This window comes from Sus scrofa, chromosome 9 (genome assembly GCF_054392235.1).
Source record: "Sus scrofa isolate SSC_HxYL_T2T_F1_AM1 chromosome 9, Sscrofa_HxYL_maternal_Yorkshire_Landrace_v2.0, whole genome shotgun sequence".
In the NCBI taxonomy this organism is placed as follows: Eukaryota; Metazoa; Chordata; class Mammalia; order Artiodactyla; family Suidae; genus Sus; species Sus scrofa.
Window position 1 is genome coordinate 92421571 of NC_139391.1, and position 22706 is coordinate 92444276.

Genomic DNA, 22706 nt, shown 5'->3' on the forward strand with positions numbered 1-22706 from the left:
CTGCAGAGGGGGAAAAAGGGACGATTTTTCAGAAAAAAAAAAAAAAAATTATATCTAAATGCACTAAATGATAAAAATAAATAAAATTATGATGTGGCTATAATTTTACTTGTATAACTCTTTGCAAGTAATGTTATTTTTATATGTTAACCAGAAAAAGAAATTCTAAGATATTCAAATTGTGGATAGTTTTTTTTTTTTTTTTTTTTTTTTCAGTTTTACTTTTCAACTCTAGTTGATTTTCTTCCTCCCAATTACTGGCATTTTTCTGTTACTTGTTAAGCAATGTGAGTACCTTTGACTATCCATCACATTTGAATGGATCAGAATAATATTTCTGATTTTTGTCAAATTGGGTAATGTTCTGTAGTTGCATTTTATAAGTAAGAAAAACTTTTATTCTTATTTTCATAAGTAAGTAATAACAAAGTGTAAATATTTTTGTTCACTATACCCTACTGAGAGAAAACGCTTGTAGAAAAATATATATGTTCATTGAAATAGAATATGGAAAGTGTGTTTTGCTGTTTATAATGGAAGGTTTGAGAAGAAGTTTCCATATACCACAATCAAGGGATAGAATAATTTTGACCATAATTGAGTTTTATATGTCAGTCAAAGCCTGCCCTAGGATAATTTTTAATTAGATGACGCTAAAGCAGTTTCTGCTTTCTGTTCTGTCATTTTCTTCTATTTGGTAGGGTCCCTCTTTTTCCTCCTAGGACCGCTTTTTTCCCTCTATGGTCAGAACCTGCTCTGCTCTCTATTAATTTATCCAAAGAGGTCAATGAAGGCAACATGAATTGCCGCTCTCCTAGGATGGACTTTCTTATAGAGGCTAATACATATTCTGTATCTTGGGGGAATTAGGAGAGAATAGCCTTGGCACTAGGATGAGTCTGGAAAATTGTCGCTTCACCTTCTTAGTTTTTTGTTTTATACTTGAGGAAGCCAAGGCCCACGGAAGTAGAGTGATGAAGACTAGAACCAAGGACTCAGTTTTCTTTCTGCCGTGTTCTCTCCTTTGGCAGTATCTTGGGTATTAGCCAGTGATTGAAAACAGATGGTTAGATAGACAAATGGATTTATTTATTTATTTTCTAAAACAACTGTGTCGCATGGATTGTGAGAATCAGTAAGACCAAGGCCTGGTCTTAACAATTTGCTGTTACCATGAGTTTGTTAGGGCATTTTTAGAGTAGCAGAGAAAGTGGAAATGAGATTTGTACCCAGGGAACCGGAGATGAGAGTAGTAAGAGTAGACAGAGGAGGGATGCACCGTGTGTTTCGAATCAGAATCCCCCAGGCCCTGAGGCTTGGTTATCAGGTCGAGTGTGTCAGGCTTGGCTTCCTCTTTGCTGAAGAGGAGTTTTTCTTAGGAGGTCCCTTAGTCATTTATGCAAATAGACATCTGTTGTGCCAGCCCCACCTGTTCTCCAAACATGCCCAGAAATTTCTGAACCCTGGCTTTGACTAAATCCTGCATCCTGCCAAATTTACCTTGAGAGGAATAAACCCAACTGAATGGCCTGCATAAATCCTAGAGAGACATGCCTAACATGGCAGGTTGAATTTCCTCACTGACCTAAAGAATAACGGGGGGCTCTGTCTCTTTATCTCTGGCTCTATCCCAGCTTGGAGAGGAAACTTGAATAAGCCCTATGCAAGTGCTTTTCTCTTAGGATTAAGGAACATTTCATCTGTTTTTTGGTTTATTTCTTTTTGTTTAACCAAGGTAATATTTACTTTTTTTTTTTAATTTGAAGGATTACACATACCAAACCATAGATTTAAAGCATTTAAAAAAAAAACCCTAAAACTTAAAATTTTATATAATAAATGAGTTCTCAAGCTGCGGAATCTCAACTCATCTATGTTATATTATGAATTCTGTGGAAAATAAAATTGAAACCATTGGATTCAGAATGGCTTTGCTAAACTCTATGATTAGCAATGTATTTCCTATAATCTTGGGTTACATTAATTTAAAATTACATTAATATCTGGAAGAACATTTGGGTAACTATTTTTTCCATAAGGTTTTTTTTTTTTTCTTACAATGCTTAACTACTAGGTCTGTTTTGTTTGAGGCACCAAATTTCTTTAGTGGTTTGGCTGCAGATCTATCACTAGGATATAATAGCCAACCTTGTAGTAGTATTATTGTAGCTTTGAGGTACATGTGATGTTTCTTTAAAACTTCAAGGTTTTAAAATACTCAGTATAAACTAAATCAACCCACATATTATTAACAAAAATTTTCATGTCAACTAAACACAATGTCCTGTAATTTCCAAGCATTCTTTTCCTAAACTCATTCAAATGTTCAAATGCTGATTTCTGTAAGATGTACTGGTCTTGTGTATAATATAAATAATTATATATCAACTACTACATAAATGGGAGAAGTCTATGTCCTTTTCTTATTTTAGTGAGAGGAATTTCAGCTGAACAAATATTTTTTCCAGATCTAGCTTCTTACATGCAAGGTACGTTATCTCTGCTTCATGGGAAAGAGATAAGTTAGAAGGAGAACCCACCTTAATCTTCAATATGGAATATGATACAGTGACTTTTATTTAGCATCATTCTAAGGTAATATTTGCCATAATTTTAATAAGCAAGTTAAAGTAGCACTTAAAAAATGTTGTGTTTGTGATCTTGGAAATTTTCACTCTAACCTGCCTAGTACTCCGTATCCTCACCTGCGAAATGGGATTAATGATAAGGCTGCTGTATTAAATGAAAAAAAAATTCATACGAAACTTGTGGCTAGTGCTCAACATATATTCCTCACTTAAAAAAGCCATTGTTCTGTGTTTGTATTTTCTAGTTAACTGTTTAATGCGAACAAAAAGCAACAAAGCTTAAAAGTAACATGTTAGTTCAATAAAAATACCTGGAGTTACTTTTATATGATGTTTTCCTCGTCAGCATAATCTGCTTCCTAATTATATTTCATTTTAGATGAAATAAACTATGGTAATTTGTAACCTTCTGCATTACGACCAGTAGGATAGAGAATAGAGATGTGGCTTGGAGTTTGGATTGTCACGGAGAAGTATCATTGTGTGAGGAGAAGAAATGGCGTGCTACAGAATTTGGTAGACTTTTCTAGTCAGGGCAGATAGTGACTCTTTTAGGCTTCCAGTCTGTACTGTCTCTGTCACACTCACCTCTGACTTTATAGTGCACAAGCAACAGAGACAATCCATAAATGAATGGGAGGGACTGTGTTCTAATAAAACTTTATATATGAAGGCTGAAATGTGAATTTTGGGTAATTTTCGCATGTCACAAAATGTTTTTCCTTTTTATTTTATATATGAACTGTTTAAGAATGGGAAAATCACCCATTCATAACAGACAGTAAAAAAGAGGGGGCAATCGGATTTGGCCCTTGAGCCACATTTTGCTGAATCCTTGCTCCACTGAATCCTGTTCATTTTTAATGCTTTAAACTATTTCTTATACTTTTGTTTGTACAGATTGTACCACTTCAAATTGTAGACTGATTATCTCAAAGCTGTGCTTAAAATATTGAGAAATATTCTGTAATGCTGACAGTTCTCTGAATACAGGCTATTTCTATAAACAGATACTATGAGTTCTACCAGAAATAGAAATTTTAATGACAGTCTAATTAAATAGAAGAGAAAAATTATTACATTTTCTCCTGCCAAATTATGAATGTCTTTAATTAAGGCACAAATACAGTCACAGTGATTTCTAATTATTTATATATTTAAAATATTGAGATTCTTCTGACAACTTTAGGCTCTTCTTTGAGGTAGATCCTTTCATTTCCTTACTAAGTTGTGCGTTAATGGCTAGTGATCATTTTTTACAATGCACAGGGAACTGTGAACCAAAAAAAGCTCTGAAATAAGAAAAAAATAAACCACTACCATCTATCCTGTCACATCTTTTCTCATACTGTCAAAAAACAGCTGCCTCTTCCTTTTTGTTACTACTTTCTTCAATTTAAAAAAATATAAAAATTTATGAACAATAGTCATTATTGTTATTATTAACAGTTTACAGTTAATTATGATTCAGTTTCTCTTTCTGATACAATCCAGTGAGATTTAATCAAGTACTAATGATGATTTCATTGTTAGGCAGTTTTTACTTGTGAGTTAGTAGAGTTCAGATTAGAGAGTAAGATGAATTTTAAAAAATTGTCTAGACTCAACAGAAATTTTTATAGCTGAAAGGGTGAAATACCATATTTACAATTCCTAAATACAGAATTGTTTCTAAATAGAGCATTGAAACATACCTGAAATTCACCAGTGTGTCAAAATATGCAGAAATGTGTTCTATTAAACATCTCTCTATAGTATAAGTTGACAGTTACAAGCGACTGCTTTCCTTTACCTCTAAACAATATGTAATTTTATTTTTTCAACAAACTTTTCAGTCTCGTTTATATCAAGTCACATTTCAAGGTGAATTGTGTAGAAATTTAATTGGATACCTGTTTTGTAGAACTCAAGAAGTATAATAGTGGATGGCCAAGGCCATAGACTCTGGGGTGGATAGTATATGTTCTGATTCCTGTTGCACCACTTAGTAGCCCTGTGACCTTGACCAGTTTCCCCTGTGGCCTGCATTTTCCTCATCTGTGAATGAGGCTCATAATTTTGTCTCCCCTGTAGGTTACTACGTAGCACAACCTCATAGTGTTGTAAAGAAGGATAAATAAGTTTAGCAAAGCCTTCAGAAAAATGTGTGGTAGATAGTAAGGGCTGTATTGGTGCTGGCTCCATAGGTTAGGTTAAAAGAAAACAACTCTCCATACTAGCTAACATTGTGGTATTGGTTTGTTCTTATCCAACTTCAGAAAGCCAAATTTGGAATCAGCATAGGGAAGTCACATTTTATTAAAATGCTCAAGCCCTGAAAACTTTGTATAATTCCAAGCTTGCATAATTATTTTAACACTCATATCCAAAGCACCTCCTGACAAAGGATAGTGGGTATTTCTACTTAAGAGCAAAAGTGGTGCCACCATGTGGCAATAACATAAACACAAGTGCCAGTGCTTTTGTCTGGCTAGGTTTGAAATTATGCAGTATTAGATTCATTTTTATGTTTTAACATTAACTTTCACCCCCTAAATTGTACATACAAAGTGAAACTTTATTATTTCCAACATAAGTTCCACATTCTCATAATTCCATGAGACAGTAGTGCATTTTCCTTTGAGAGAAAACTAATGTAATTTGCCTCTGATTTGAGTTTAGCAAAAAAAGAAGTAATGCCGTTAGAGCAGCGTTTTACAAACTGAATTCCACAGAGTCTGGATTCCCAGGGGAAGGGGCTGGGGAGGAAATGAGTGGGTGGGACATTGGTTCCTCCTTAACAGTTGCTCTCATGCTGATTTTATACATTGGGACTATTAATAAGTTTTTATTTGAAGAAAAATGTCCAGCTGTTTAAAGAAATGTTTTTGCTTTTTAAAAGCAAGTGCAGTCCTATATTAGAGGGTTTTAGTGAGACCTTAAGACTTTTGTTTTGTAATAAAGATTTCCTCAGAACTTAGGAAACAACTGAGATCTGGGGAAGGAAAAAAAAAAATGCATTGGTTGAAGTCCTAGTCCTATTATCCAAGATTGATGATTAGAGGGTAGAAAAGGAAAAGACATGGTTTAAATCAAAGAGGAAAATGAGAGAAGCATCAAGTATGGCATTTTTGCTTTTTTTTCTCCATATGCTTTCCTGCACCTTTTAATATACACAGTGGTCTTGAATTTATTAAGCACTAAAGCTTTCAGAAAATACTGAAAATTTTTTAGGTTGAAGGTAGTTGTTTCTTGCTGGCAGGACACAAGAACCAATAAAAGTTCTTCTTCTTTTTCTATCAAAACAGAACACGAATAGGATTACTGTACCTAAGGGGCAAAAATTAAAAAAAAAAAAACAAAAAACAAAACAAAACAAAACAAAAACAGAACACGGTTACATATTTCTGCAGACAAGGATTCCAAATGGAAGAGTGGGAACATATTCTTTGAAAAAACATATTTGATGAATAAATAAGTGTAATTTGCTCAAAAAGAGTGGCATTACAGAGGGGTATCTGATAAGAGAATCATTTATTCAACCAATATTTATTAAACTGAAATTTATTAAAGTTATATTACATTCCAGATCTTTGAAATGAAATCTGGAGTTAGAGGGGAATCCCCTGCCTCAAATATTAAGTTTTCATAATGAGAAGCAAGTTGTATTAGCTGCCTGCAAATGGTAATTATTTAGTACTTGGCTATAACCTAGAAGAAAATACAAGTTATGGGAAAAAATATAGAGGGAGTTCCCTGGTAGTTCAGTGGGTTAAGGATCTGGTGTTGTCATTGCTGTAGTGTATGTTTGATTCCTGGCTTGGGAACTTCTGCATGCCATGGGCGTGGCCAAAAGAAAGTGACTTTAAAAAAAATATATGGAGGAGACAATTTTCTGTACCTTCATTGTAGTTGTTACAGAAGTCAGTTTGCTGTACATCCCAGATGATGAATGTATACGTGACTAAATAAGTAACTCTTTTTAGATCAATACCTATATTCCCTATTTTTGAGCACTTTGAAAAAGGTTTCATTTACAGGTACCATTATGTTAGATTTTTAATCTCAAATTACAAAATAATATGGATTAGGTTCTTAGGTCTTGTTACCTTGAAGTCACATAAATTGGTTTGATTTTGTTTCCACACTACAGGAAGCTCAATGAAGCTTTTACTTGGTTCTCAAATAGTGAAGAACTAGCAAACACTATGATACTTTAGAACTAAGTGGGTATTAAATGAGTTGGCAGTTCATATTGGTGTTATGGTTTGTTATGACTGCTTAATTCAAAAGCATATTTGCAGAGAGGGAATTTGAATTAAGTAAATCAAAATAGTAAGGCTTTGATTAAAAAGTTAGCTTTCTTTAGCTTAAATGTTGATATTTCAAGCCCTACTGATATTTTAGTCATTTGTGGTTATTTTTGTTTCCTGTTCAGACTCCTGGGAAGTAAGAAGATAGTAAATCAAAGCCCAGATTGCTTCTTGCATTTATTTTATTTTCATTTTTGCCACAAATTAATGCACCTTAAAGAAATTACAGACAGGTATAACTTGAAGAGAATCACTCTGAGGGAGAATTATATTTCTGGACTAATTAAATAATTCTTGTTATAAAAATTATCTTTTCAAGTTTAATTAATGTACTAATTCTTTTTATTTCATTATAATGTCATTGTAAATAATAATAGTGGAAAATCAGTGAAGAATATTTACTTGTATTAAAAAAGTGAAATTTGGGTAACTTTGTCTTCAAATTGAGGTTTGTATTATTTGTTTTCCCATTTTCCATTTTTGATGTTAGGCACATTGAAATTTATTAATTTACTTTTTCAGAAAAAATAAGCCTTCCAGAATGATTCCACACATTTCAATAAAAGGCACTTTTATTTTGTAGAATGTTTGATTTTTTAGAAAAATAAATTATTGAATATTTTAGGGGAAATGTTCAATCATTTTGATTAAATAACCTTAAGCAGATTTATCCTTTGAGTAATTCTTCATTTTTCAAATTGGACATTTGAAAATAATTCTTAGTTTACAGTTTATTGTTTCTTGTCTAATTTTCTAATACCGTAATGTCAGTTAATCATTCATGAATTAGGCCTTACTATTTAGGTAATTCAAAATTGTGGCCTATTAGTGGTCCCGACTGAAGCAAACAGCATGGATAGGTAGGTTTTATTTTACCCAGAGCCCCTGCCCCACTTTGGTGGTTTTCACCTGTCAGCATACTGAGTTTTAAGAGATACTTTGGGATCTGGTAAATGTGAAATGACATCTGAGGTGGAAAAATTTTTTTGAGATTGCTTCTTCCAAATACTTATGCTAGAAACTCATTCACTTATAAATAGTTAAAGCAACCAAGTAATTTTTATTTGGACCCAGATAATCAAAAAGAAGTACTAAGTAATTATTTGCTTTAGGATTTTTAATTGGATATGTATATATGTGTATATGCATATGTGCATATGTGTTTCTAATTTTAGTACCACATGGTTCATATAACTATCACTCATTCACCTGCTTCTTCATTCCTTTAAGGTTTTCATTGAGGCATTACTATGTTTTTATGCTGTACCAGGCACTGAAAATAGAGTCCCTCTTTTCATGATACTTAGGATAATGGTGAAATCAATTAAAAATGTTATAAAAGGAATTTCAAAATTTAATGAGAAAATGCATTGAGACTCAGAAAGACGGCCTACATCAAATCATTTTTGGCCAAGATATGAAGAATAAGTAAGAATCAATATAGAAAAATGGGGTGGGGTTGGAATTTAGGAAGAGACAATGTAGGTGAGAAATCTCTGAGACAGGAGAGCATAGTGTGTTCAAGGACTGAAAGATCAGTGGGACAAATGAAGGGAGAATAGGAGGTGTTGAGGCTGAGAATGCCAGCAAAACACATTGTAGAAGGACAGACCCTCATATTAAAGATTGGAGTTCCACTCTTGAGTTTTACCCAGGAAAGTGACAAAGGACTGCTTTCATAAAACAGGTAGTGATAGTAGAGAAAGCTTGATGAATTAAAAAATACATTTAGGAGTATAAAACATTATTTCTGTCAATTGGATATGGATAATAAAGGGGAAAGAAGAGTCAAATAGCTCTTCTATGTTCTCTGACTACACCAACTGAGACCAGACATACTGGAGAAAGAATAGTCTAAGGAAGTTAAATACTGTGTTCCAGTAATGACTTTATATAAGGGTGGCAAATTTAGAATAGGTGGTTAGGCTGGAGACAGAATTTTCACCTTATAGGAAGCAAATAAAGTCCTGGGATATGAAGATACCATCATTGAGAGTCCTGAAGAGAAATAGAAGAGGACCCAGGTAGAATTCTGAAACACCAAAATACCTGCCCTTAATGCCTCATGTTTTCTACATAGGCTTATGGGTTGATGTGCATCTGCTCATGAGTTCTTTGAAGGTAGTTCCTTAGTTCTCTTGTTGACTAAAAACTGTTTTTGCATTTAACATGGCTTTATGGATTTTTGCTGAATAAAGGTGTGAATGAAAAGTGAGATGTCAACCTGATGATACTATAAAAACCATAATTTCAATGTTATTTTAGATACATACAACTCTAAACAGTCTAATAGTTTCTTTAGATGATATTAAATATGTTATACTTGGAGTTCCTGTCGTGGCGCAATGGAAATGAATCTGACTAGGAACCTTGAGGTTGTAGGTTCGATCCCTGGCCTCACTCAGTGGGTTAAGAATCTGGCATTGCCCTGAGCTGTGGTGTAGGTCACAGATGCGGCCCGGATCTGGCGTAGCTGTGGCTGTGGTGGAGGCTGGCAGCTGTAGCTCCAATTAGACACCTGGCCTGGGAACCTCCATATGCCATGGGTGTGGTCCTCAAAAGACCAAAGACCAAATAAAAAAAAAAAAAAAAGTATGATACTTAAGAATTTATGCTGCAGGGTAGTTACTGAGACAAAGAGCTGGAAGAACAGAAGATACAAACTGGTATCATATGTGGACCTGCCCTCAGTAACTTTATGCTGTGATGTAACAAAAAACATATAAAGGAGAAGAGTATAAATAAAATTACAAAATTCTGTTTCTTTGGTTCCAAATCAATGTTAAAAGAAAAGGGGTGGGGAATGGTAGCATTTCAGAAAAGGAAATATCAAAGTGGTTTAAACTAATTTAAGTCAATTTCATGGAATTAAAGGATCTTTGAAAGATTTAAGTTCTTCTATTTGTTTCCCAAAGCCCATGAGTTCTACCTCAATCTATCTCTGGTGATCAACATTATCAATGGAGAATAAGTGGCAGTAAGGTCAAATCACAAAAGCTAGATATTCGCCATTGCTGTAACAGAGCAAACATCCCACACACGAAGTGCTGTCCATAGGACAAAGACTGTAATGTGCTAGTTATAGATATTCTTCCACCCGTTCCCCAAGACCTCTCCAATTTCTGCTCAAGAGGGCTCACAGTGAAAACTGCACTTCTGTTAGCTGACCCAGATGGTGGGTAGAAATTGCATGTGTGTGTTCAAAGAGTATAAGACACAGTAAACCAGATAATAATCTCTCTGGCATTATTTGACAGACTAGCTTCCCTGAATCTTGGCATTGAGCAGAGTTTCTTAGATGACATGGTATCATTAGGATACACGGAGGCATATTTTAATAGAACCAGCCTGCCCTGGCAAAGGCTGTAAAAAAAGAAAAAATGTGAAAAGATTAGTAAAAGATGTCTCTTCCTGATGAAGTTTCATAGAAATTGCTACTGAATTTCCCAGGTACTTAAACTACTATTATAGGCTATACATTGAAAAACCCCAGATTGCATGTACCCAAGGCCTCTATTCCATATTCTCTTCTGAACCCTGAACTACTGATAAGCCCACAGATTTGACTGGATGAAGTTAAAGTACAAAGCGGCACAGGCAGGCAGCCTTTTTCCATGGTCAGGAAAACTCTTGAGTTTGCAGGCCCAAACATACAGATTTCTGTGCAGGAAAGGAAGAACGAAAGATGCTGAACAGATGATCTTAACAACATTTGATTCTCCCAGATCTAGAAATTGTTGTTCCTATGTCCACCTGCCAGTGGTTGTGATCAACCATTTGTTGATGCAAGAAACTGAATTTCCACATAAACAGGCTCCAGGGAGCACTGGTGATACTGTATCCTGACCTATAGCTGCTGTGACTATGAATCTTAAGTGAAATCTTTAAACATGGTTCCTTTTTTTGTTGCATTTTTTAAAATTTTCAGCTTTTAACAAAATTGACACAAGTTGGTGGTGAGATTGTGCCTGTGCCTTTTTATTTTTTTTTGGTGAAAGCCTATGTTTTGCTTCAGGATCTCAGGATCTCATTCAGGGGAACAGCATAAACAGACTTCAGCTGTTGTTGTGATAGTGGTAAATGGTCAAATTTGCATTCTTAGAAATTTTACATCCATGAGGTTTGCAAGTTGTTCACTTAAAATTTTCTTAAAATGGAGGGCTTCTTGTTTGTAAGCCAGATGATGAAGAAGCAACCAAAGATTCCTGGTTTTGAGCATGTGAAAATTCTCCCTTCTTACCTACTGACAAATAATAGCATGTAATGTGAAGAATTAAAAAACATGCCATGGCTATTGTACACCTATAAATGTAATAAAATTCATTAAGTAGTTAAAAAATAATATAAAAATAAAGTCTATTTGTACTGTAAAAAAAAAAGAGAGATCTTCCATTTTAAGTTGTTCATCAAATATATTTTCCTTTCCGAAAAAAAAGAAAAGAAACATGCCATGGCTATTTAGAGTATCCTTAGTACTTTGATTTAACTCTTTAAAGTTCTTGGAATTAAAAAAAAGAAATTTAGTTATAACTGAACAAATATGTGTGTTGCTTAAATAAATATAATTATCACAAACATCTCTATGAGCTGAGATTTTTATTTTGGAGTGGTAGCTTTTTTGTTTCCATGTTTCTTAAAAAACTAAAAACTTTCTGAAAAACTGCATGGCTTAGTAAATGCTAAACAGAAGAAGGAGTAACTGTCAAAGCACAATTAAGAAAAACACTGAGGAGGAGTTCCCATCATGGTGCAGCGGAAACAAATCCGACTAGAAACCATGAGGTTGTAAGTTTGATCCCTGACCTTACTCAGTGGGTTAAGGATCTGGCGTGGCTGTGAACTGTGGTGTAGGCTGCAGATGTGGCTCGGATATGGTATTGCTGTGGCTCTGGCGTAGGCCCGCAGCAACAGCTCCGATTGGACCCCTAGCCTGGGAATCTCCATATGCCACAGGTTCCCTAGCCTGGGAACCTATTTTTTTGGCCCGAAAAAGACAAACAGACAAAAAAGGAAGGAAAAGAAAAACACTGAGGAAAGAATGAGAAGGACTTTGTAAAGTGATAAATTAAGATTAAGATGAAATTTAATTAAGTTTGGTTAGCATCTATGTGAAAATGTTCTGACTGGGCGTTTGGTATTAGAATGTTAATATAAATGTTGGCATGTGTGTGAAATCTCACACAAATAGAGCAAGTCCAAATAAAGTTAGGAGATCTGTTAAGAAACCAGGATTTTGGGTTTCTGCTGTGCCACAGTGGATTAATGTTCCTGCTTGTCTCTGGAGGTGCTGGGTAAGGATCTGGCATTGCTGCAGCTGTGTCCATAGGTTGCAGCTCCAGCTTGAATTTGATCCCTGGCCCAGGAACTTCTATATGCTACAGGTGCAGCCAAAAAAGAAAAAGAAAAGAAATCAGGATTTGTTTATGACTAATGCTCACGCTGCTGTTTGTTATCATCAATTTCCTTCTAACTTATATATCACTGGCCACCTGTATAAGTAATTTGTACAGAATTTGCTTGTTCCTAGACAAGAAATGTTATGAACAGTAATGATTCCATTTCTCCACTGTTAAAATTGGTTGTTAATTTTTCCTTGTCAGTTGATTATTTCTGATTCTGATAATACAGCAGCTGTGGACAGTGCCCTTTCTTTCACATTCTGTGATGTGTAAGTGACTGTAACTTGTTGAAACTCAGCCCTGGTATTGTGTTACTATTATTGCTCCTGGGGAGGCTTATTAGCCTGTCACAGAAGATGTGAGAAAAATCCGTCATTCCTTTTGGAATCCGATGAGCCTTTGTCACCCACAATGCAATTAATGTTAAAAATAGAAAGAATGGCTCTGATGTGATTATGATTAGCTAGAGATGAGCTATTGTCCAAGTACCAGGAACTAATCCAGCAGGCCAGAGATGACCTACACAGAACCATCAGTTTGCTGATTGCCATTTCTCTCTGAGTTTGATGAAATATTCATGCCTTTGCTCTCCTCTCTGCAAGCACTATTGATTTCTTGTATAAACGCTGCTATATTTAGTCTAGACAAATGGAATGTGGATTGCTGCTGAATAAATTGGATGAAAGACTGGGATCTTGCCTGCCGCTCTCTCTCAGTCTTGGGCAATTATTTATAATCAAGAGCAGTTTTTGTAAGTTGAGGGTGATTTTTCACAATTTAGTGATTAGTCTCTGAACAAAGGCAAGCAGTTAGGCACAATCATTTCTGTTGGGATAGTAGGTTAAGAAGTCAAATTACCCTTTGAGGCTTACATTAGCTGTTTTGGAGAATACCGCGATTCTTCTTTTCCCTTATCTTTTTTTGAGGGGCACTTTTTTGAGGGGATGATGGTTATAGTTTATGAGTAGTAAGAATGCCAGCAAGAAGATACCCTAGGGGCTCTTGAAATTTTACATTTTGTCTTTATAGGATTAAATTTGTTTATTGGGATGTCCATGTAAAAACTGAGGTTTTAGTTGGCCTTAAATGTAAAAATGAAATATATCATTAATAGCCTTTGGTTTGGGTTGGGATTATGCCACCTCTATAAATGAATGCTCAGAAATCTCATGTTACTTTAGAACCTTAATTGAAAGTTGTGCATTGGACACTGTGACCAAGAGGTCTTACCAGCCATTATCATCCTCATTTAGTTCCGTACTTATTATAATTAATATTTTTCCTTTCATAAACATCATGTTTTAGAAGACCGTTGTCCACCAAATATGGCTTATTAATAAACTGTTTTCCCATTTTCATTCAAGTGACATCTGCAGTTCCATTAATGTGAGCTCTTCTGATTTATACATTGAAAAATCACCAGTGTTAACAACCAAGACTGATAGCAGTTCCTGCAGTCCACCCCTACATGCCCACACACACACATATGCCTGTATGTGCACACAGATGATAAACAGGACATTAATGTTTCATTTAGTATTTGAAGCCTTAACTTCCATAGACAGGATTTCTGTTAGGCTTTCTTGATTGCTGAAAATAGCTCTTATGTCTACATGGGATATTAACTTTGTGGTTCCCAACCTAGAATCTATAAATTTAAGTTACTCAGAGTAGTAGTCAGAGCATTAGATGCAATTTGGAAAAATATGGAAAAGTAGAAGGGGGAAAATTATTCATATTTCCACCCCAAATATCACCTTATTTTGTTCTCTAGCTCACCAGGCTTTGCGAATAGAATCCAAAGACTAATACCATTAAATCCCCAATAAAATATATGCTCTATGAAGGCTAGAATTTTTTTGTCATGGGTTCTGGAGTAAAACAGAAACATTTAGAATGAACTTGAGAATCTTAAGGTTTTCAATAAATGTATACTGACTAAATTAAATGATATTTAAAGAGTTTTATCATAGTGTATATGTCACTTTTATCATTGTTCTTTCACTTAATGTTTTAACTGCATTTTTCATGTTGCCATAAACATTATTTTTAATGATTGCATATTTTTCCACCTAATGGATGTGACATATTTTACTGAACATTTCCTTGTAGTAGGTGATTTCAATTAACTTAATAATACTTGAGTAAACAATATGACCTTGAACTGTTTCTTCCTCTAGTAGTATCTCCTTAAGATATATTCCTAGAGTTGGCAAACTTGAATCAAATGGTTGAAATATTTAATGCCTTTTGATACATATCACCAAATTATTATATCACATACTGCTTTCTTGAAAGTTTTAAACCAGTTGGCAGTGCCATTTGCAATACATAATTTTCTACTTAGTCGTATGTTTATCTTATGCAAGGGGATGTTGTTGTACCTACACATCTGCCTATATGTGAATCATATGTATATATAATTAGCAAATGATCCCTGATAGTGACTTAAAGTATGCATTTCTTTAATAGTGAAGGTGGACTGTTTTAGTTGTTTAGCTATATTGTTTTCTTGTTTTAAATTTTTTCTAGAAGTTTTAGTGTTTTTCCCCCCTAATATTTAATAGAAATCATATACAGCTATATTTTCATACTTGATCCTCATATTTTTGTTTGGTTAGCCCCACATTATTGATGCTTTATTTAAACCTATAGGAAATTTCCATTTTTACATAATTAAAAAAAAACCCATAAAGCATTTATTGAGGAATGTGCTATATGTTGTCAGTCATTTGAGTGGGTGATCTCATTTAATCCTTTTAACAACTTTATTTTATGACTGTAATGGTAATTATCTCCATTTTACATATGAGGGAACTGAGACCTAGAGAACTTAAAATACAGGGTAACAACATACTTTCTGACACAGTTGTGGGAACAGGCAGATTTAGAACAGAGGTTGAAAATTGGCAGCCTGCATGTCACAGTCGACTTACAGAATCTTTTTTTTTTTTTTTTTTTTTGGTTCCCATGGTGTTACGTTTTAAAAAATATTTCAAGTGGAAAATTAGGTGACTCCTGTCTACACTGGGTCTATATATTCTTTATTCTTATCATTTCCCACATTTTAGCATGCATGCAGATTTGTACTTTTTCTTTGCTAGTCCAATAACCAAATAAATACATTATGTTAAAAGCTTTACTTCATAAGGCATATGTCTTATAATATATCTTCTGACTTTGGTTACAAACAAAATTGTTTGCAAGTGCAAAAATTTTGTTGGGTTAGAAGTTTTTTGTATAATGTACATTTTTTTCCTCAATAGAGTTGCACTTGTTTGTCCTAAGTTGACTTGAATTTGGCGAGAGGTCCAGTAGAATAAGTTTTGTATCAATATTTCTTTGGCATCATCTCTTTGAAAAAGGGAGATGTGGAAGATTTCATGGCAGAGTACAAATTGCAGGCTAAAATTAGCATATGGTTCATTTTATCAAAACTGATATACAGAAGACCTTTTATCATCATTTTGAAAAAAAGGAATAGATTTGTTGAGGTAAAATTTGTTGAATGGAGGATAGTGACCTTCACTTTTTGCTTCTAAGTCAGCGTGATAATTTTCTATCCTCTGTCACTCTCTCACTCTTTTTTTTTCTTTCTTTCTGTGTCTCCAGTGGATGTGAAGTCAGAGGTTCCTGTGGGCCTGGAGCCCATCTCGCCTTTAGACCTAAGGACAGACCTCAGGATGATGATGCCTGTGGTGGACCCTGTTGTCCGTGAGAAGCAACTGCAGCAGGAGTTATTGCTCATTCAGCAACAGCAGCAAATCCAGAAGCAGCTCTTGATTGCAGAGTTTCAGAAACAGCATGAGAACTTGACACGGCAGCATCAGGCTCAACTTCAGGAGCACATCAAGGTAGCAAACGTTTCTTTGTCTCTGACCTTTGACTCAGGGAGCCTGTGCCATAACATGGGCATAGGAGGAGCACGGGGGGCTGTTCCACTGTGATAAGATGTGGATGCATGGCTGGAAGGGCACTGTGGTTGTACTAATTAGAGGCACAGTTCTAACACAGTTATGGGAACAGGCAGATTTAGAGCAGAGGTTGAAAATTGGGTAAGTAGTAGGAAACCTGGCAAAAAAACCTGGCAAGAAAACCCTGCTTTTCTTCTCGGAGAGGGGCCTCTATACTCTTTTATCCTTTAGTTTACAGCATCTGTGGTAGGGAATAGTAACTTTCCCACCCTTTTTTAGATTTTTCTTCCTCATGATTTTGTCCATTTGCCTAATCTGCTCTCCACCAAGATGATCCATGAGCTTGGAAGGAGCCATTTTCTATTTCTAAAGGATCTGCGTAGTATTTACCAGAGAGGATAAATTAGTCACATTATGTGAAGACAGAGCCTTTTTCTTTTCTTTTTTTCTGGCTATGTCCACAGCTTATGGAAGTTCCCAGGGCAGGAATTGATCTCCTAATACAGCAGCAATCCAAGCTACTGCAGTGACGACACCAGATTTTTAACCTGCTGCAGCACAAGGGAACTCCAAGAGCCTTTTTCTGTTTCTTTTATTTTGTCTTTTTAGGGCCCCACCCATGGCATATGGGAGTTCCCAGGCTAGGGGTCTGATCAGAGCTGTAGCTGCTGGCTTACACCACAGCCACAGCCACAGCAACGCAGGATCTGAGCCATGTCTGCAACCTACACCACAGCTCTCGGCAACGCTGGATACTTAACCCACTGAGTGAGGCCAGGGATCGAACCTGCATCCTCATGGATGCTAGTCAGATTCGTTTTCGCTGAGCCATGGCAGAAACTCCAAGCGTTTTTCTATTTTTTATTTTTGTCTTTTGTCTGTAAGTGGATGTTCTGAATATGTCTTAACCTTCCTTATGGAAAAGACCTCATAATGTATATACATATAAAATAATAACATAATGAAAAGCTCAATAGAATTATATATAAAGAAGCTGGTGCAGATATTTTCAGTGTTTTCATATAAGTCTAAGAGACTATAGATAAGAATTTATTGAAAGAATTTTGGGAGTAGTTAACAATTTGAGACCCAAATTGTTTAAATTATTCTAGGAGAATATGTCCATATCCCAGAATTTTTTGATGGACTATATTATTATCAGATCATTCTAAATGTGTCTGTGTATCTGTTTATTCTCTTGTATCTTGAGATAAATATTACTTCATTTTTTTATGTCTTTCAGCATCTCCCCCCAACACACACCCAGGGCTACAGCTCTGGCATATGGGAGTTCCTGGGCCAGGGGTTGAATCCAAGCTACAGCTGCAACACCTATGCCATAGCTGTGGCAATTCTGGATCCTTAACTTGGACCTAGCCTGGGATGGAAACCATGCCACCCAGAGACAATGCCAGATACTTAAGCCCACTGCAACATAGTGGGAACTTCTTAAAAAAGATATTTGAAACAAAGCTATTTTGGTTTGACTTAGTGGATGTTTAATTTGAATTTATTATGACAGTAATATAAAGCCCCAGATATTTATAAGTTCTTTTTTTTTCTTTTTGGCCACCCTGCAGCATATGGAGTTCCCAGGCCAGGGATCAGATCTGAGCTGCAGTTGCAACATAAGCCACACCTAGGGCAATGCTGGATCCTTAATGCTCTGATCCAGGCCAGGGATTGAACTTGCATCCCAGTGATCCCAAGAAACTGCCGATCTCATTGTGCCACAGCAGGAACTCCATAATAAAAAGTGCATTTTTATGTCCAATTCCTTCAAAAATGACTTAACTGAATGCTAATTTATTAATAAAATATTAATTATTAAAATAAATCTATTAATTTAATGAATAATTTTGAGTTTATTAATAAATTTATGAATAAAATAAATTATGTGTTATATCATATCTTACTATATTATATTATAGGCACTTGCTCTTTTACCCACTTGCATATCAAATACAAGCACATTTGTGTGGGGTAATATAAATAACTAATTATGTTAATATTATATAATTTTACCACATTGATATTATAGCATCTCAGAAGGTAAAAATGCTATTTCTTCCTTATGTTTCTTATTCTCTATTTCCTTAGCCTAGAAGGCCTATTTTATCTAATTTTCAAAAAAAGCTTCTTTGACACCTGATGTAAATTTTTTCTCCTTTTAGTGAACTTGACTAAAAGAACGCTTGCGATTTTTTGCTCTGTAAAAGACCTTAAAATAAGAGTAAGGATTTTGGTTTGAGACCCACATGGAATCATGGCTATATTTTACAGTATAGGATACTTTGATTTAGTTCATAGACTTATTTTTGAATGATTCTGAAACATTATTATTTGAAACAGTAATAGATGTCTAGCTTTTCTTCTTCATTCATTCTGGGCATGTTAGGATGACAATGGCGACAAATGGGTAAAACTTATATTCTTCACCATACTTTAAGATTTAAGTAGCTATCTGGTTCATTCTGCTGTGGTGTGCAAGTTGTATTGCCCTAATATAGGGCAATATTGATAAGTGTCAGATTTAGATATTTCTTTTCATTTATATTTGATGCCTTTTGTAGTTGTAAAGATCAGCATAAACATTTTTAAAGTAATTAATTGTTTGAGTTTATTCAAAAGTTAATAGAAGCAAATTGGTAATTGTTAATTTGCCCCAAACAAGGTAGGATATAGCAGGTCTACTGACATCTGGAAGATAGTATAAAAAGGGGAAAAGAAAAATGATTCTGCGATAACTAAAAGCAAAACTTAGATTTTGGATTTTTTTTTTGTCTTTTTGCCATTTCTTGGGCCACTCCCACGGCATATGAAGGTTCCAGGCTAGGGGTCGAATCGGAGCTGTAGCCACCTGCCTATGCCAGAGCCACCGCAACTTGGGATCCGAGCCACGTGTCTGCGACCTACTCCACAGCTCACAGCAACGCCAGATTCTTAACCCACTGAGTAAGGCCAGGGATCGAACCCACAACTTCATGGCTCCTAGTCGGATTTGTTAACCACTGAGCCACAACAGGAACTCCTGGATTGATTTTTTAAAGTAATAATAAGTTGTTTTCTTTTAAGTTTAAGGAGTTCTTTTGGTTTAATTTTTAAAATTTTTATTGTTTTGCATTTTTTATGAGCAAGGCTAAAAGTTGGTGCATTTAACATTCATTTACATTTTGTTTTTATGAGGAAGGCATAGTATGATGCTTTACTTATATTTGTGTTTATATTGGCCTAAGATTCATCTTAGGCTTCTATAGTCTACATCTGTTGAATTAGATGCTATTATCCTATTTTCCCAGCCAGTAATCTGAGGCAGAGAGAAATGCTGTAACCTGTTCCAGACCACACAGCCAGTAAATGGATGCTCCAGTATTTGTAGCTTGTCTGCCTCCAAAGCACCTAATTGTTCCTGCCTCTGTCTTGCACTGGAATATATTAAACTAGAGGAGTGAAGTTTTGTTTCTTTTTTCTTTTCAATTTCATTCCTCCAATCTTCCATAATGAATAGTAGCGATGGAAATTAAATTGTATGTTTTTCTAGACTCCAAAGAGAGATTAACATTCAGTTCCATTGGGGCTTTGAGTGAATCTATGACCAACCCCAATATCTATATAGAATTAACATTTAAGGCAAAGTTGAAGCAGAATTATGAAATTTTTGGTTAGCAGAATTTGGAAATTTTTGGAGTATCTAGAAACACCCATTAAGAGACTAGTAGGTCAAATCCAAAATGCTCCAGATCTTAATATGAAAAGTAACCAGAAATGCTTCTAACCCTATCCTTCTGGGATGAGGAAAGCTGTTGTGTTTGACATATAGAGTTGGCTATCTGTTGCTCCAGAGTGACTCAGATGCCATTCCACATAACTTTTTATTCTTATTTTGTTACTTTTCAGTGTCAATTTCAGAGTTCTAGGCATCTAATATAAACAGCAAATTACACTAACTCCATTAGTATTGAGTTTAAAATAGTACTAGTAAGCAAAGTTAGTATAATTCAAACTTACAACCTAAATTTCATATGTATTATGAACATGATGTATGAGGGAGATTATTTCTCTGTCTTACATATGAGGAACCAGTGCTTTGAGGAGTGTAGTAAGTTGTCTATATCTCATATCTAGTAATGTCAGAGCCTGGTAGAACTCAGAGTCTTTACTTACTCCTCAGGGGGAACACTTACTATTAATCATAAATGTCTATTTCTCAGTCTGAGAGAAATCTGACATCTCAACATGGTTATTGAGAATGCTTCACATTCTTGTTGTACATTATGTGGAAGTGAATTCAAGGAATTCAGACAGCCAGACAATAGTACATCAAAGCATAGTCTTATGGGAGTGAATTCTTCTTGATCAGTTTCTCTAATCTGCAGAGCTTTGTGTGAACCAACCAGACTTTTGCTATTTTGAGAGAAAAGCTTGCTATGGATATATGGAATGCATTCATCTATTGAAAACTTCCTCTGTAGGATTTTGAAATTTTTAGCATTCATTTTATTTCTGGTAGATTTCCCCCAAATTAACTAAAATCGCACTATCCTATTCAGTTTATGTTCAAACCATTTCTCAGAATAAGAAGTAAAGATTTCAGTTGTTTTTAATATTGTGAAAGACTTGGGAAGTCCTGCCTTTCTTTGCCTGTGTCATATATTTCAGATGTATAAAGAAAAGTCACTAAGGAACTGAAGATCTGAATGAATTTGGTAACATTTTGATAGGGCGATGTAGGTGATGAAGCTGCCTAAAAACTTTCTTGTTAATGACTATATATATCAAGTCTGTTGAGATTAACTCTGATGGAAAATAATATAGCAAAGGGAATGTGTGTGTGTGTGTGTGTGTGTGTGTGTATATATATATATATAGTCATATATATATATGAATGACTGGGTCACTTTTCTGTATAGCAGAAATTGGCACAACATTGTAAATCAACTATCCTCCAATAAAAACTTTTTTTTTCCCAAAAAAACACCATCTATGGCACTAGTTGCTTGTCTTTAGATTTCAGTAGTACACAAAAAAGTGGGTAAACTGTAAATACAAATAAGTTCCAATTTCAATTTTGGACTTTGATGACTATGAAGCCTTAAAGAAATTGCACACTCTCATGTCTTTCTCTTCTCGCAAGTTGCAACAGGAACTTCTAGCCATAAAACAGCAACAAGAACTCCTAGAAAAGGAGCAGAAACTGGAGCAGCAGAGGCAAGAACAGGAAGTAGAGAGGCATCGCAGAGAACAGCAGCTTCCTCCTCTCAGAGGCAAAGATAGAGGACGAGAAAGTAAGAGGCACCAGGGTAAAAGATGGATCTCTTCCCTCATCTTTAGCTGATCGTCATTCAGAAAAGAGCCTGATAAAGAGCGGAATTAAACTTGTCAAAATTGTCTGTGTTTAAGTAAAACGATAAATTATGAACCCAAATGTAAAGCTTTGACATTCACATGTCAGCTCTCTACATTCAGTTTATGGGCATCTCCAAAAGTAAACATAGCATTGTTTGGCAAAGATACCAATTTCCCTTGTTTTGAACCTTAAAAATAATGTTATACTAAGGCAATATAGCTCTGCCATTCTGTTCAATAATAAACTTACTTCCACATTACTCCATGCCTTCCTCCTGCTCAAGTAATAATTACTTTTTAAGTCAAGCCTTGTTTCCATTTAGTTTTCAAGTAACCTAGGTAGTATTAAGATTTAAGGGAGAACACTTGTTTTGTTTTGTTTTGTTTTGTTTTAACTATCCACAAGAGGGAGACAGATCCAAATAATTCTCCTGTATGAGGTCAGCTGAAAATCAGGTCTTAGCAAGGTTTAAAATGTGATGACTTGAACTGGAATTGTCAGCGGATATTTATTTGTTTGATGCTCAAAAGAGCTTTTATAAAAAGTTAGTTTTTCAAACTAGCAACTTAGAAGACCTCATTTTAATATGTTTTATCACTTATGATCTCCCAAGATTCTTGACTTTTTAAAGGCAGTGTTTTGTTCCTCAGCAGTATTTTTTAAACCTTAGGAAAAAATTAGTATTAATTCTGGGAATCCCCCTTCTGCAAAAGCAATTAAAGAAATCATTGAAGCTCTTTTGAAAATTGGCAGTTGAAGCAGTAGTTACAAAACATTACTCTGTCACTTTCTAAAGCCTGTTTAGACTCTCATTTTGTTTTTAATAGGAAAACTTCATATGCTGTGACCAGTGCTGTTACTCCTTAATTTTTACTAAATATTCCAGAGGCATGAAAGGACAGAACCCCAAATCACCATCTGTTTCTGTATGTGTGTGTTTCAGGGGCAGTGGCAAGTACAGAAGTAAAGCAGAAGCTTCAAGAATTCCTGTTGAGTAAATCAGCAACAAAAGACACTCCAACTAATGGAAAAAATCATTCCGTGAGCCGCCATCCCAAGCTCTGGTACACGTATGTTCAGTGTTTGGCTTTATTCATTTCCAGGGATAAAGATCACAGGTTCTGAATTCAGAGGACCGGGGCACAAGTCCCTGGCCTGCCAAGTCC

General features: G+C 35.2%; 1 protein-coding gene across 50 annotated transcripts in view; it reads left to right on the forward strand.

The window, feature by feature from the left end:
- HDAC9 (histone deacetylase 9) overlaps positions 1–22706 on the forward strand; it is a 967336-nt gene that overhangs the window by 515365 nt on the left and 429265 nt on the right. For 18 of the 50 annotated variants that reach the window (XM_084977200.1, XM_084977210.1, XM_084977178.1 and 15 more), the window contains 3 exons: positions 15892–16133; positions 21328–21478; positions 22484–22610. In XM_084977200.1, coding sequence (XP_084833326.1) covers positions 15892–16133; positions 21328–21478; positions 22484–22610 — 520 coding nt within the window. The remainder of the gene's footprint in view (positions 1–15891; positions 16134–21327; positions 21479–22483; positions 22611–22706) is intronic. The other 32 variants (XM_084977181.1, XM_084977192.1, XM_084977218.1 and 29 more) reach the window with 3 other exon arrangements.